This window comes from Chelonia mydas, chromosome 4 (genome assembly GCF_015237465.2).
Source record: "Chelonia mydas isolate rCheMyd1 chromosome 4, rCheMyd1.pri.v2, whole genome shotgun sequence".
NCBI classification, from domain to species: domain Eukaryota; kingdom Metazoa; phylum Chordata; order Testudines; family Cheloniidae; genus Chelonia; species Chelonia mydas.
In genome coordinates, this window is record NC_057852.1 from 28,974,660 (window position 1) to 28,986,247 (window position 11,588).

Sequence of the window (11,588 nt, forward strand, 5' to 3'; positions counted from 1 at the left end):
ATGCAGCTACCTCTAGGAGATAGACAGCTACCAGGTGGACAACTAGTGCAGTGTGCAACAAAATACTTTGGGAAGTCAAAAGAAAAAAAGTGTAATGGGAGCTTTAACATCCATACAGAGGGACGTTGTAGCTCCAGAGATTTCCAGACTTGAGCCTCAGGCCCACGAATTCTCTCCTCTAAAGCGGATTAGCGATCTGGAATAGTTCTTTTGCACCAGAAAGTGGGGGAAGCATGTCAAAAATAACTAACCAGTAATGAGTGCTAGGCATGAGCATACCACATTGCAGTGGTATAGAAGAGAGAACCATGAAATAAAACTAAGTAGTTATGGCACCACACTATGAATGAGACAACACTCGTACCTTAAGTGATACCTTTTCTAGTGAAGGAACACTGAAGTTGCCATATTGGAACTAGTCATCGGTCTGAATGAATAAGAAGAAAATGCCAAGCTCCCTGAAGAGATCTGGAAGGGATGCCAGCGTCTGACATGACCTGAAAGATGTTATTACAAGAACTGCTCAGCCTACCCTTTTGTGGCAGTGTGTGGGAGATTACATTTAGAGGAGGCTCACCTGTGAACATACAGAGATGGGTGTACAGGGAATCATGAAGGTAAGGAGCATCCTCTCTTTTAGCAAACAGAGCCATATCTCCATTGCCCATTAAAGAGGAACAGTAGAGCTGTTTGCCATCCTGAGTGAAGGTGTGTTGAGGCATGAAGAAAAAGGGCGTGTGCACGTGTGTGTGTGTGGTGGGAGGGCAGGGAATATGATCTGGGGCTTTGGAGATTTCTCTTTGAATGGAGAACGGAAACTGCCAGCAATGATAGTCACCTTGGAGTAGAACAAAACCCATACTGTACATGCAGCTGCTGCAGTTCTCTTTTCTTTTGTAACTTGTCCAACACAACGCTATTAGCCTCAGTTAGAAGGTTGCTGATGCCAACAGGAAAAAGAGACTCTCGCTCCTCTCAGATCAACCTTTCTTTAAAAAGGTCCACCAGTGACAGGCGCACTGGACTCCTTGCCTGAAAGGCAATGTCCTACTAAAAACAGCCTGCTCTTTACAACAGCCCTTTAACAGGATGGTGGGAGAAATCCAATCCAGGATTATAAAGTAAGCAATCTTATGCTGCAGCCAGAAACAAAATTATAACATGGGCACCAGGAGACAGTGAGTAAATAGGTTGCATCTTTTGTTTCTTTCTCCACTGCTGGCTCACTGCAGCAAAGCCTGCAGTCCTTACAGATTAGTAAATAAAATAAAAAAAAAAAGCATCTGGGAGGTTGTTGCCAAAAAGTGCTTTATGTACTCTGTATTTTTAAAAGCAATCAGTCAGCCTACCCTTTATTCATACTTAGCACTAGCCCTGATACATATTTCTGCCGTGCTGCATAGCTAAATGAGAGCCTTTGTGTGCATGGGGGGTGGGGAGGGGGAAGAGGATGATGGATTGCAATTTGTCAATGTCTTTCTATACTGGTGGTTGAAACTTACGCCTCTCAGTGCTTAGCGGTTCCTAGTGATTGATGGGATTGTTTACTACTTTTCCCTTTGGTCTGAAGGATCCTGAGTGGGTTTTCTGCCAGCACATGTGAAGGGTTTGGCTTAGTCCCAGGGCAAAAAGCTCTGCAGCCCAAGTTTTGTTTACACCACTGTAACCCTGGGGCATTTGGGGAGTTTAATAACTTTCAAACAGATACATTTCTGTTAGCAGAAAACAGAACACTGAAGCCACAGCTGGGTTTATTAAAACCTGTACTGTGTGTACAAACTATAAAATGGACCACCTTATTGAAAAAAAAGTTTTGAAAATAGAAATGTTGTTTCCATCCATCAGGTTCCTGTTTACACAGTTGTATTTGCTGAGTGATGTAAAAAAAAATGCACGACTAATCTCACAGTATTAATAACCCAGTTACTGCTAGAGGACAAACATTACATGGAACGAACTGGAAAGGGTAGTAAACCTGGATGCAGCAAGTCTCTACACACTGCTCGCCCACTGATATAACAAAGGAAATGGCATAGGAATGCACATTGATAATTGTGCATGTGCGCGCACACACACAGGTAACGCTCTCACTATTGGATAAGGTTTGTAGTGTTTGGCTTAATTGCAAACTTTGGCTGTCACACAAAAGGAAACTTCCGGGCACTATCACGTGCAGCAGCTGTGACCTGGCCATAGCCTGAGTTAAGGCAAATGTTAAAGAAAATGGTTCCATTCTTTGAGCCATGTGACTTAACTCAAACGGTGTGGTTTTGGATGCTTGACAAGGTCTGTAACCTCTGCTGTATTTTTTTTTTAAAATAAAGTGTATCGTATAGTGGTCAAGACACTATGCAAAGGGTGATGGTTCCATTATCTCTTCCTGAGGCTGGGAAATAAAGTCAAGCTAGAATTGAAGAATTAAAATGATTACTTAAATATTTAACATATCAAATGGTGGGTCATTCGTCTACCATCGAAGGTAAGCCAGGTCCAGTGAGAGACATGGGGAGTTGGTATAGCTATCTGGTCCCAGGGTATGAGAGAGACATGGTGGGGGAGGTAATATCTTTTATTGGACCAACTTCTGTTGGTGAAAGCTTGTCTTTCAAGCTAAAGAAGAGTTCGGTGTAAGTTCAAAAGCTTGTTAGACCAACTTCCTCCGGTGAAAGAGACAAAAGATATTAACTTGCCTACCTTGTCTCTCTAGTATTATGGAGGGGAGTGAGAACAGAAGAAAAGGAAAGAACTGCCATCGACCATCACTAAGAGAAAGTTAACACCGTAATAAAGTAGGGCATGCAAGATCAGCAGCAATAATGCAGTCAGGCAAACTCTGGTTAAGCAGCTAAATCTGAAATATGTTTGATAGTTGTATAAACTATTTAACTGAATTATTTCTTATACAGGGCTACTGCCTCCAACATATACCCCTATAAGCAAAGAATACTTGCTTCAGAACGTTACAGCGAACAGACTCCCCACACTGCCCCAATACGAAGTGATACTTTAGTCCCCATGAACACTGGAAGTTTTAAAAGGTAACCAGCATAATTAAAAGCAGTTTGTCACAGTGGAATTTAGTCAAAATAGCAGGTTTAGACACCCTGCTCTATCAATCACCAGGTCCCATAAAGAAGTTTAAAGTTTGCATCTAGTAGTGCTACAGTCATACTCTCTAATGGATCCCGCTGTACTAGTCTAGTCCAGTAGAGAGGAATCCATTATTTTAAAAAGACCCACATCTTTGTGAAAGATGGAGGACTGACTACACTGGAGCTTCTCCCCTGAACAGATCAATGCTTCCAGCATTAGCTCCTCCCCACTCTAGAAGAGCCAGCTGATTTCCATGCCCATTCGATTCCTGGTCACCGAGACTTACCACCAGGGTGTCTGTTGCCAGGGTGGTTTGCTGAAGGCACTGGTCATCTACAAACGGCTAGAACATACGTGGGAGCTGTATTTGTGGAGGACAGACAATGTTTACTAGACAAGTTGGTAGGCTTCTTCCGTTCTCACTGGCTCTAGTAAGATTCAAGGTAGTGCTTGCATAAAGAATCAAAAAAGTTTAACATGTCGACCTCATTTGAGTTTGAGCCATTATAAATAGTTATTTGTGTAGTTGATTAAGGAAGCATTTGATATTTATAGTAGTGGACATCACCACAAGCCAAGCTGGAAAGAGTACTGTATGCTATGTGCCAAGCGCAGAGAGCACAGGAAGGTGTTTTACATTGTATAGTAATGAATACTGAACCCCTCACTGAACCCACAACCCCTCAGACACTCATCCCTCCCTTCTAATGAAGCTCATCATTGTATGAAGGGTTAACACCCTTACTGCAGATTTCCTCTTGGCAAACATCATGCCTGCTGTTCTTGCAGGGGGGGTCAGCGGTAGCCATTTTGGCCTCTGCAGCGAGGAAGGGAGATTAGTGGCAATTAAAGGAAAGACGGAGCACTGCCCAACCAGATGCTTAACGAAAGTCAGGACAAACCACTTCAACATTCTTTCATGGTTTCCTTATATTCCCTGGTCTACCTCTGTCCACCTGTTGCTTGTTTTATGCTGTACCACACAAGCTCTTTGGGACAGGAACTGTGCAGCACTGACCACAGAGGGGTTCCAGGCCATGACTGGGGCTCCTGGGAACTACCATAGTATGAATAATGTTGGAGAAGAATGATCTCAAAGACAACCTAAATTTGAAAGTTAAAAATATAACTTTTATTGTCAGGATAGACAAACCCATTTTCTTGCACAGGAATCAGTTTCAAGAACAGTGCCAGTAAATAATTGCTGTCGTGAAGTTCAAAAGGCAAGCCAAAGAACAGTTCAGGGGGAGGGGGACCGAACATCTATACATCAGTGCAGAGAGCTCCAACAATACAAAGTGACACCACCATTTAAGGCATTGAAATTAAAAACATTAAAAGCAGTACAAGTGCAAAACAAGTCAGTTTACAATGGTCCAATTCTGATAAGTCAAAGGCTCAATAGCTGTGCGGTGCAGTAACTTCCAAATGTTAGAAGAGTGCAGTTCTGTAATCCACCTAAGCCGGTTACATTGTATACCGAATATGCAACTTGATGGAGAACACACACACACACACACTTCCCCCTCCTTCACCCACACACTTGCTAAGTGTCAAATTGTGCCACAAGTGTCTCATACATGTGGATATTACTTAGGTACCTGCAAGATAAGTCTTCAAGAGAACAACTACTAGGAGCCAAGACACTTGGTATGTGTCTGCCAAGGTACTTTCCCCTCTATTATCTGTTGATAGTCATCTTCCGAGAAACCTAAGTGCCAGCAACCAAGACATGGTGGATCTTTCAGCTCCCCCCCGCCGCCCCTCAGAAGAGTGGTACATAGCCAGAGAACTGTTACTGAGAAGCATGGCAGGGAAAATAGACTAAAAGATTAGGCAAGCCTTTTCCCCCCTCACCCCTATATTGCATAGTGTTGATATATGCTCCTGGCTGGATCTGAAAGACATTCTCACTGTCTGTAATTGAAGCAGTCACTTTTTCAGTTCATGGTCTTTTGAAAATTCCTGTGTTTTATCTAAGCCAACTGGTCAGCTTGTTTGAGCATGGGGAGATGAGTTAATTTTCAGCAGAAGTGGTGCGACATTGAAATGGAAGTCTCTAGGGAAGATGAAGGGGAAAGTCATTCGAGCAGCAACGTAAGCATCAGCTTGAACACTAGCTAAACTTTAGCTACCTTAGGGAATGAAGGGGGCAGGCTCATGAAAGGGAGAAACTGCCAGGCCATTCCAGAACCAAAGTGGGGCCACTATGGTGGTATGGAGAACTGAAACCCCCACAAGGTGTCCTCTGAAGAGCTTGAGCTACCATGCCAGAACAGAAAAATCCTGCAGACTTTGGAGAGGAGCTAGTGAGAGAACTAAAGTGTTTCTTGGTTCCACTTAGAGGAAGGGGTATGGCAAGGGAATAGTAGGATTCAGTTTTCTGCCCAGAAAAAGAGGGCATCTCTGAGTGCAGACATATTCCATTTTCAAAACTAAGCATGAGGTAGGCAAGTGTTTCCAAGACAATGATTTAGCATTTCTGCTTCAGAAGTTACCTTGCATTTAAATCCATCTTTGCTGCCCAAATTGCATTGGTTTTCCAGTTTTTAAAAGGCAAAATATTCAAACACAACTGACTTTTGTTTTGACGAGTCATTTGCCCCTTAACACTTCAAAAGTTTAAAAGTGCACATTGCTGAGATTGCAGTGCAAATTGGCATAGTCCTAAGATTGAGCAAATTATGTTTGCTATATAACCCCTAGGAAAAATTGTGAAATATTTACTTTTGCACCAGGTTGATCAGCCTGCTACCTTTTAAGAGGCAAGATCTATTTCTTCGTTCGGGCAGGGGAGTTTGACATCCACTATATTTAATTAGCTGAGCAATACTTTAACAAGAGCTCTAGAGTTTTCTGTGAAACCTTTTGGAACTATAAACCTATGCTGGTAGAGTTATTTCCATGGCATAAGAACTTTCTATAGAAAAACGGTCAGTAACAATTCCTAGGCTGACCGCAGGACAGGTCAACTAGGTGCTAACCATAAGTTTCAAGTAAAACGTTAGCTTTGTTCCTGCTTTTTTGCGCACCCAGCAGAGGCAGGCAGTTAGCTGCACCGGGAATATCTTATGCCAGCCTGAAGGCTTACACATTGGGGTGTTTGCACAGCTCATACAGAGCACAATGGTTGCTGTGCATGAAATCAAACTGTAAAGCAAGGTACCTCTTAAAAATTCAGGATATCAAATTCCACTTAGACATTTTAGTTAGTGGCCACAGGCAGTTTTAAACATGCAACAAGATTTCTAGCATTCTTCAATGACTGTCTCAATCAAGGAGTAAAGTTTTTTTTTAATAAGCCGAAACCCAGGACTCAGAATCAGAGTACGTTTGCTGCCAGACGCGAAACAAGCTCGAGTAAAGAAAAAGTCCCTGAAACTGGGCCATGAGCAACAGTCCTGCTTGAACACAAGTGTCAGTTCGAAAGTAGGAACAACACTGGGGTCATAGATAAGATTATCCAGTTTTTTACATACATTTCCAATTTCTAAATTGACATGGATAATGCAACCTCTCAAGCCACAGGGCTCAGTTGAAGAAAGCCGCAATACATCTTGAGCTATTCTCTTGGTTAGTTTTTCTGGTATCAGAACCTTTGAGCAGTGAAGTTTGGTCTGCTTTGATTTGGATAGGCAGTTCTCCAACATTTTAACTAAACTCTGACAGGTTCTCTCCTCAAACACCACCTCATTAAGGTTGGGTTCAGGCACAACGTAATCCCAGTAGTCAAAGTCTGCAGGGGAATTAAGACATGAGGAGGAAAAACACATAGTAACATACCAGTAACTGGCAAGAGGCAGACAACAAACCAACCTGTTAATTTTCCTGAAGTATTAAATAGCGATAGTCAGCAAGCCAGCATGAGCATACTATAGTGTCAGTGTAGTGTGGTTTCTTACATGAATGAGAATTAAAACTATGTATATTTTGTGTGTGCTGCAACAGCAGTCTGTGGTCACTTTAAGTAATTCAAAGTGCAGTTACACTTCTCTTGATTATGCTGGTTATTACCGTAAACTTAATGAAGTCATCCTCCACTAGGGAGAGGACTTCACAGCCGTTACTAATGTTTATCGCTGCAGTATGATAAAAAGCTAGCCCCTTGAAAACATGAAGTTAGTTTGCTTAAAGGAGAAGTGATAGCTTCACACTTGGTCATCTGCTTTCTAATGTGATCAGTCTTTAGTGTGGCAGGCTGCCAAGGGCTGTGATTGTTTAGTACATACATGGAATAAAGTAACTTGCTCATCCTAGTAAACTACTGAAAGCTGTGAAGTATACTGCAGTGCATGAGTAATATAACAGGTTTATATACTGAGACAGTTTAACTGTTTCACTATAGGTGGCAATAAACAGACTTGTGAGTCAGGATAAGCCACTGCAATTCATGAAAAATCTGATTTCCACTCATTCTGAAAAATTTATTAGGATCATCTTTGCAGCTACCTTATCTAGCCATGAAAATCATTTTAGTAACCCTAAAGTATTAGTCAGAGGTAGCTCTACAAAATTTTGCACCAGTTTCCCCCCCCCACCTCACTTGTAGTCATGTAATAATTCACAAGCATAACTTTTGCTCAGTTATCCCCCATTTATGAACTTCCCTGCACTAGCACATAATAAGTTATAACACCACTTGGGGATGGACCCCTCCTTCCCTTTTGCAGCCTTACTTTTTAAAAGGGGGGGGGGGGAGAGAAGGAGGGGTTGAGAAGGTCAAAGATACTCACCGCTTATGTTTGCATGGTGAAAGCCTTGGTGTACCAATTCTGAAATGCATGCAGTGCTTTTACTGCTTAAATTGCTAGTTGCAACCATTTTTAAAGTACACTCTAGCCTCCAACAGATCTTTACGCCCTCCTGGTTTACTGAAAGGGAAGCACATGTAGCATGCTTACAAACAAAGCAAGTTATTAAGAGACACTACAGCAGCATCAACTCATAGTAACTCTCAAGGAGGACCACTTGCCTGCTAAGAGAGGAAAAAAGGAGACTCGGAGCCTAGTTACTCATCCCCTTAAATATTTTTTTTTCCTTGGGTCGAATGAAAGCCTTCCCGCCTCCTACTGAAAGGAGGCACAGCTTTAAAGCAGATGAAGAACAAAGTTAATTCACCTATCAGTGGAATCAGCCCACATGATTTCATCTTACCTGCTAAAACTTCACAGAAGTACAATATTTACATTTAAAACAGCTGCTTTCCGTTTCAGTGACAGGAAGCACACAAACCCTGAACAAATACAAACCTACGGCGAAGGTCTACAGCTGCCCTTCATTAGCAACCCCACCTAACCCCTCCCTCCCACGGATCAACCTGCCGCCAGGGCAGCAGCAGCTTATATGCACTTCTCATTCCCCCACCTGTCCGTGCACCTCCCCCGCCCCACCCCGTTCACGTTCCCCAGGCAGCGCTCTGCTCTGCCAGCTCTTCCCCCTCTCATTGGCTGCTGTCCCAAGAGGCTCTGTGGCGAGCAGAGCGGGGGCGGGACTCAGCTCGTCCCTCATGCGAAAGGGGAGACGCTTGAGCAAGGAGGGGGCAGGAGCGGGTGAGGTCTAGCTAAGGATTGGTCAGCGGCAGTGCCAAAAAGATCCGGGGGCTGGGAGCGCGGGAAGGCTGATCACCTGACACATGTCACACTCAGCCCCTGTCATTTCGCTGAGCTCCCCCTCCACCACCCCAATAGTGTATTCTGCGGCCAAGTGCTGGGGGGTCTGTTTTTTGTTAAGTAGAACTTTTATTTCATTTGTTGTCCAGAGTGCTTTGGACACATTTAGGTCGCTTTAAATTACTGTTTTGTGCATTCACACACATTTCCCCAGGGCCCGTGTGTCCCCTTCATTTCCTCTCCCATTGACCTCAGTTCTCTGTCATTGCAGAGGGGGACTCTTGAAGCATGTTTCTCCCGCAATGCAGAGGCGTTTTCAAGCTGCAGTTCACTGGGCTAATACTGTATTATTAACGCAGCATGTTTTATTAATGCAGCAGCTGTTGTTTATGAATAAAGGGGTGGCTGCCGTATTACAGATGTACAATAACGCAAAAAGGATACACAGAGCCCAGTGTGGATCTCACATTGGAGTAAAACCAGCATAACTCTATTAACTTCCTCTGATTATTCCTAATTTACATCACTGTAAGATCAGGCTCAGGCCCATAGTATTACAGTTAATAATAATATGCACTTCTTTTGTGCTTTCAAAGGGGGGATTTCAAAGTGTTGTACAATCACGAATGAATGTGGCATCAAACCTCCAATAAGCTTCACTTGGGCAGAACTGGGGTATTAATTCTCAAATCATGCCTGCAAGTTAGTTATTACGGGAGCTAAACTGGTCTATATACAGATACTCGGTGTACTGACTGATAAAAACTTGTATACCCACAGTTTGTACAGAAAATTACATCTCTGTGTGAGTGGATGGGGTGACTCCAGTTCATTTCTTTTGGAAGAGCTGCACCTCTAGTGTGTTTACTACAGCGCTGTAAATAGCTGCTGGTTCTTGGTAAGGGCCTTAACATTACTCAATGTACTCTCAAACAACAGGGAGCAAATTAGAAGCTGAGCCTGCAGGCTCTTGGTTGGTTGGAACGTAGGGGTGGGGGTGCTGTTCCATATGAATTGGCCACTTTTAGTGCTTATACTAATCCACAAGGAAGTTGAGAGTGTATCACCTCAACCAACAGCTCCTAAATACGTTTACTGCAGTTTAGAGACAGGGAAGAGTTTTAAGGTGGGTGAAGGGGACAGCGATGTCTCAATTTTTCCCTTATTCCCTGACCCTCCCTACCCAAATGGAAACAAACAGCATGCAGGAAAAAAATTGCAAATTGACTCAGGTTTTACTCCCTCTCCATAGTTTTTTGCTGCTCTTTAAAATATCATTGACAGCAAAAAACCCAAACAAAAAACACCCCACTAAAAGCTATGAGGGCCAAGACATTCAGAGTCCGGGTATAAAACCCGGGCCAATACTCTGGGCCTTCTTCTCTATTGCTTTGTATCTTGTGCGCACATTCTCATTTGGGTAGCATTTTGGACAGGTGTGAATGCCTACACAAGGCCGTGGAGAATCACGCCTTCCAATTTTAACTCATGCCAGGAACTAAGACAACAACATCATGGTGGTTTAAATGTTGGCCCCAGCCAACATAAACATAAACATAAGGACAGTCAAATTTTTGCTTAAATTTAGCTTTGGAAGTGGAATTTACTTTAAGTTGAAGGGGGGGGAGGCGAGTAGTGTATACTGCCCTACCATGAGCTGGCAGGTCAGGAGATGTTGATTCTACTTGTTTTCAGTTGCTACATTATACTAAAAGAAGCAACAATATGTTAGATAATTTCCTAACAATGACTACAGCCGTTGATTACCACAGGTGTGTTATTTAACCAGCAGTGGATGAGGAGTGGTTCGTCGAATCAAAAAAGAGCAGGGAAGGGTTCACAAGAGACTTTCTTTTAAGCTGTGGTTCACCTTATGATGAAAATTTGGGAGCCCCTGCTCTCGTGGTCTTGCCTTCTAATAGCTAATGGAGATTCTCCTATAGTTCAGGGAGCAGAGCTGCTCTTTCAGAATCTTTCCACACACACTCCCATTGCTATCAATTGTTCTAAATGCTAGCAGGGCAAATTCCTTGGTGGGAGTTTATCAGGGAAAACAAAAATGGAATAGGGGATTTTAGAGCATTTTATTCATGTGATTTGGTGAATGTGTACTGGAACTGGGGAAGGATTAAAATACAGATTGCTGACAAGTCAGAGTACAATGTTCTATGTCATCCTACTTTAAAAATGTTTCGTTTGCTTGTAGGTCAGTCACTCATTAATTAAAAGTTCTCATTCATCAAGAGTCATTTGGGTCGATTGCTGACTGGATCAGATCCAAAAGATTATTAGTTTGTGGCTCATTACCCTGATGGATTACTGTTAATCTGGCAGCCACCTACGTACAGGAAAGAGTCTATTCTCCTTTCACAAGGGAGAATAGACCCCTCATTCTCAGCACTTAAAACTCTCTATAACAATGTTCGTCAGAATAACTGCAGCCACTGAGCAGTAAACTTATTTCTAAGAGAAAGAACTCCGTTATCTTTGCGGATTCCCAGCTGCACTACAAAGAAACGGATTGAAGAAAAATACTATAATCTAAACACATTTTATTAATATAAACATTTGTTCTGCCTCCCTCGTTCTAAGAGTGAAAACAAAACACTTGGGCAAACAGTCCTATTGCTATTTACATAAACACAGAAGAAAATTTGCTCCAATACTGCTCTCGCTGGAGGATGAATAGGCTCTAGTTTAAAGATAGAAAAACACAAGGAAAGAATTCCAGAACTTCCATGAAGGAACTGGCTGTTTTGCCTTTGAATAGAATCAAACCACAGAGAAAGTGATAAGGCAACTACCATATTATTAATTTAGAAATGGTGAGTATTAATAGAGGGTCTTTCCCCTGCATAAGTTATACATGTGGGAAACACCCATTAA

General features: G+C 42.6%; 1 protein-coding gene across 4 annotated transcripts; it reads right to left on the reverse strand.

Annotated features, from left to right (window-relative positions):
• Nucleotides 1-4,202: 4,202 nt before the first annotated feature.
• Nucleotides 4,203-8,498, reverse strand: DDIT4L (DNA damage inducible transcript 4 like). 4 transcript variants are annotated; one of them, XM_043545637.1, is made up of 4 exons: nt 8,280-8,410; nt 8,066-8,178; nt 7,827-7,964; nt 4,203-6,829 (listed from the first exon to the last, which is right to left on the reverse strand). In XM_043545637.1, exons 3-4 carry the CDS (start codon nt 7,912-7,914, stop codon nt 6,342-6,344), a joined length of 576 nt encoding a protein of 191 aa, XP_043401572.1. In that variant the 5' UTR covers nt 7,915-7,964; nt 8,066-8,178; nt 8,280-8,410; the 3' UTR covers nt 4,203-6,341. The 4 variants fall into 4 exon arrangements, with proteins under 4 accessions (XP_043401572.1, XP_043401573.1, XP_027681253.1 ...); XM_043545638.1 differs by having other exon boundaries at nt 8,343-8,402; XM_027825452.3 differs by lacking the exon at nt 8,066-8,178 and having other exon boundaries at nt 8,248-8,498.
• Nucleotides 8,499-11,588: the final 3,090 nt, after the last annotated feature.

What these genes read in the sequence shown, in the direction of transcription:
- DDIT4L (XM_027825452.3), bottom strand. Translation starts at nt 7,914, where the DNA reads ATGGTTGCAACTAGCAATTTAAGCAGTAAAAGCACTGCATGCATTTCA. An exon ending in TCACCATGCAAACATAAGCG is followed by an intron (nt 6,830 to 7,826) that starts GTGAGTATCTTT and finishes ATTCCCCTGCAG; the next exon opens with ACTTTGACTACTGGGATTAC.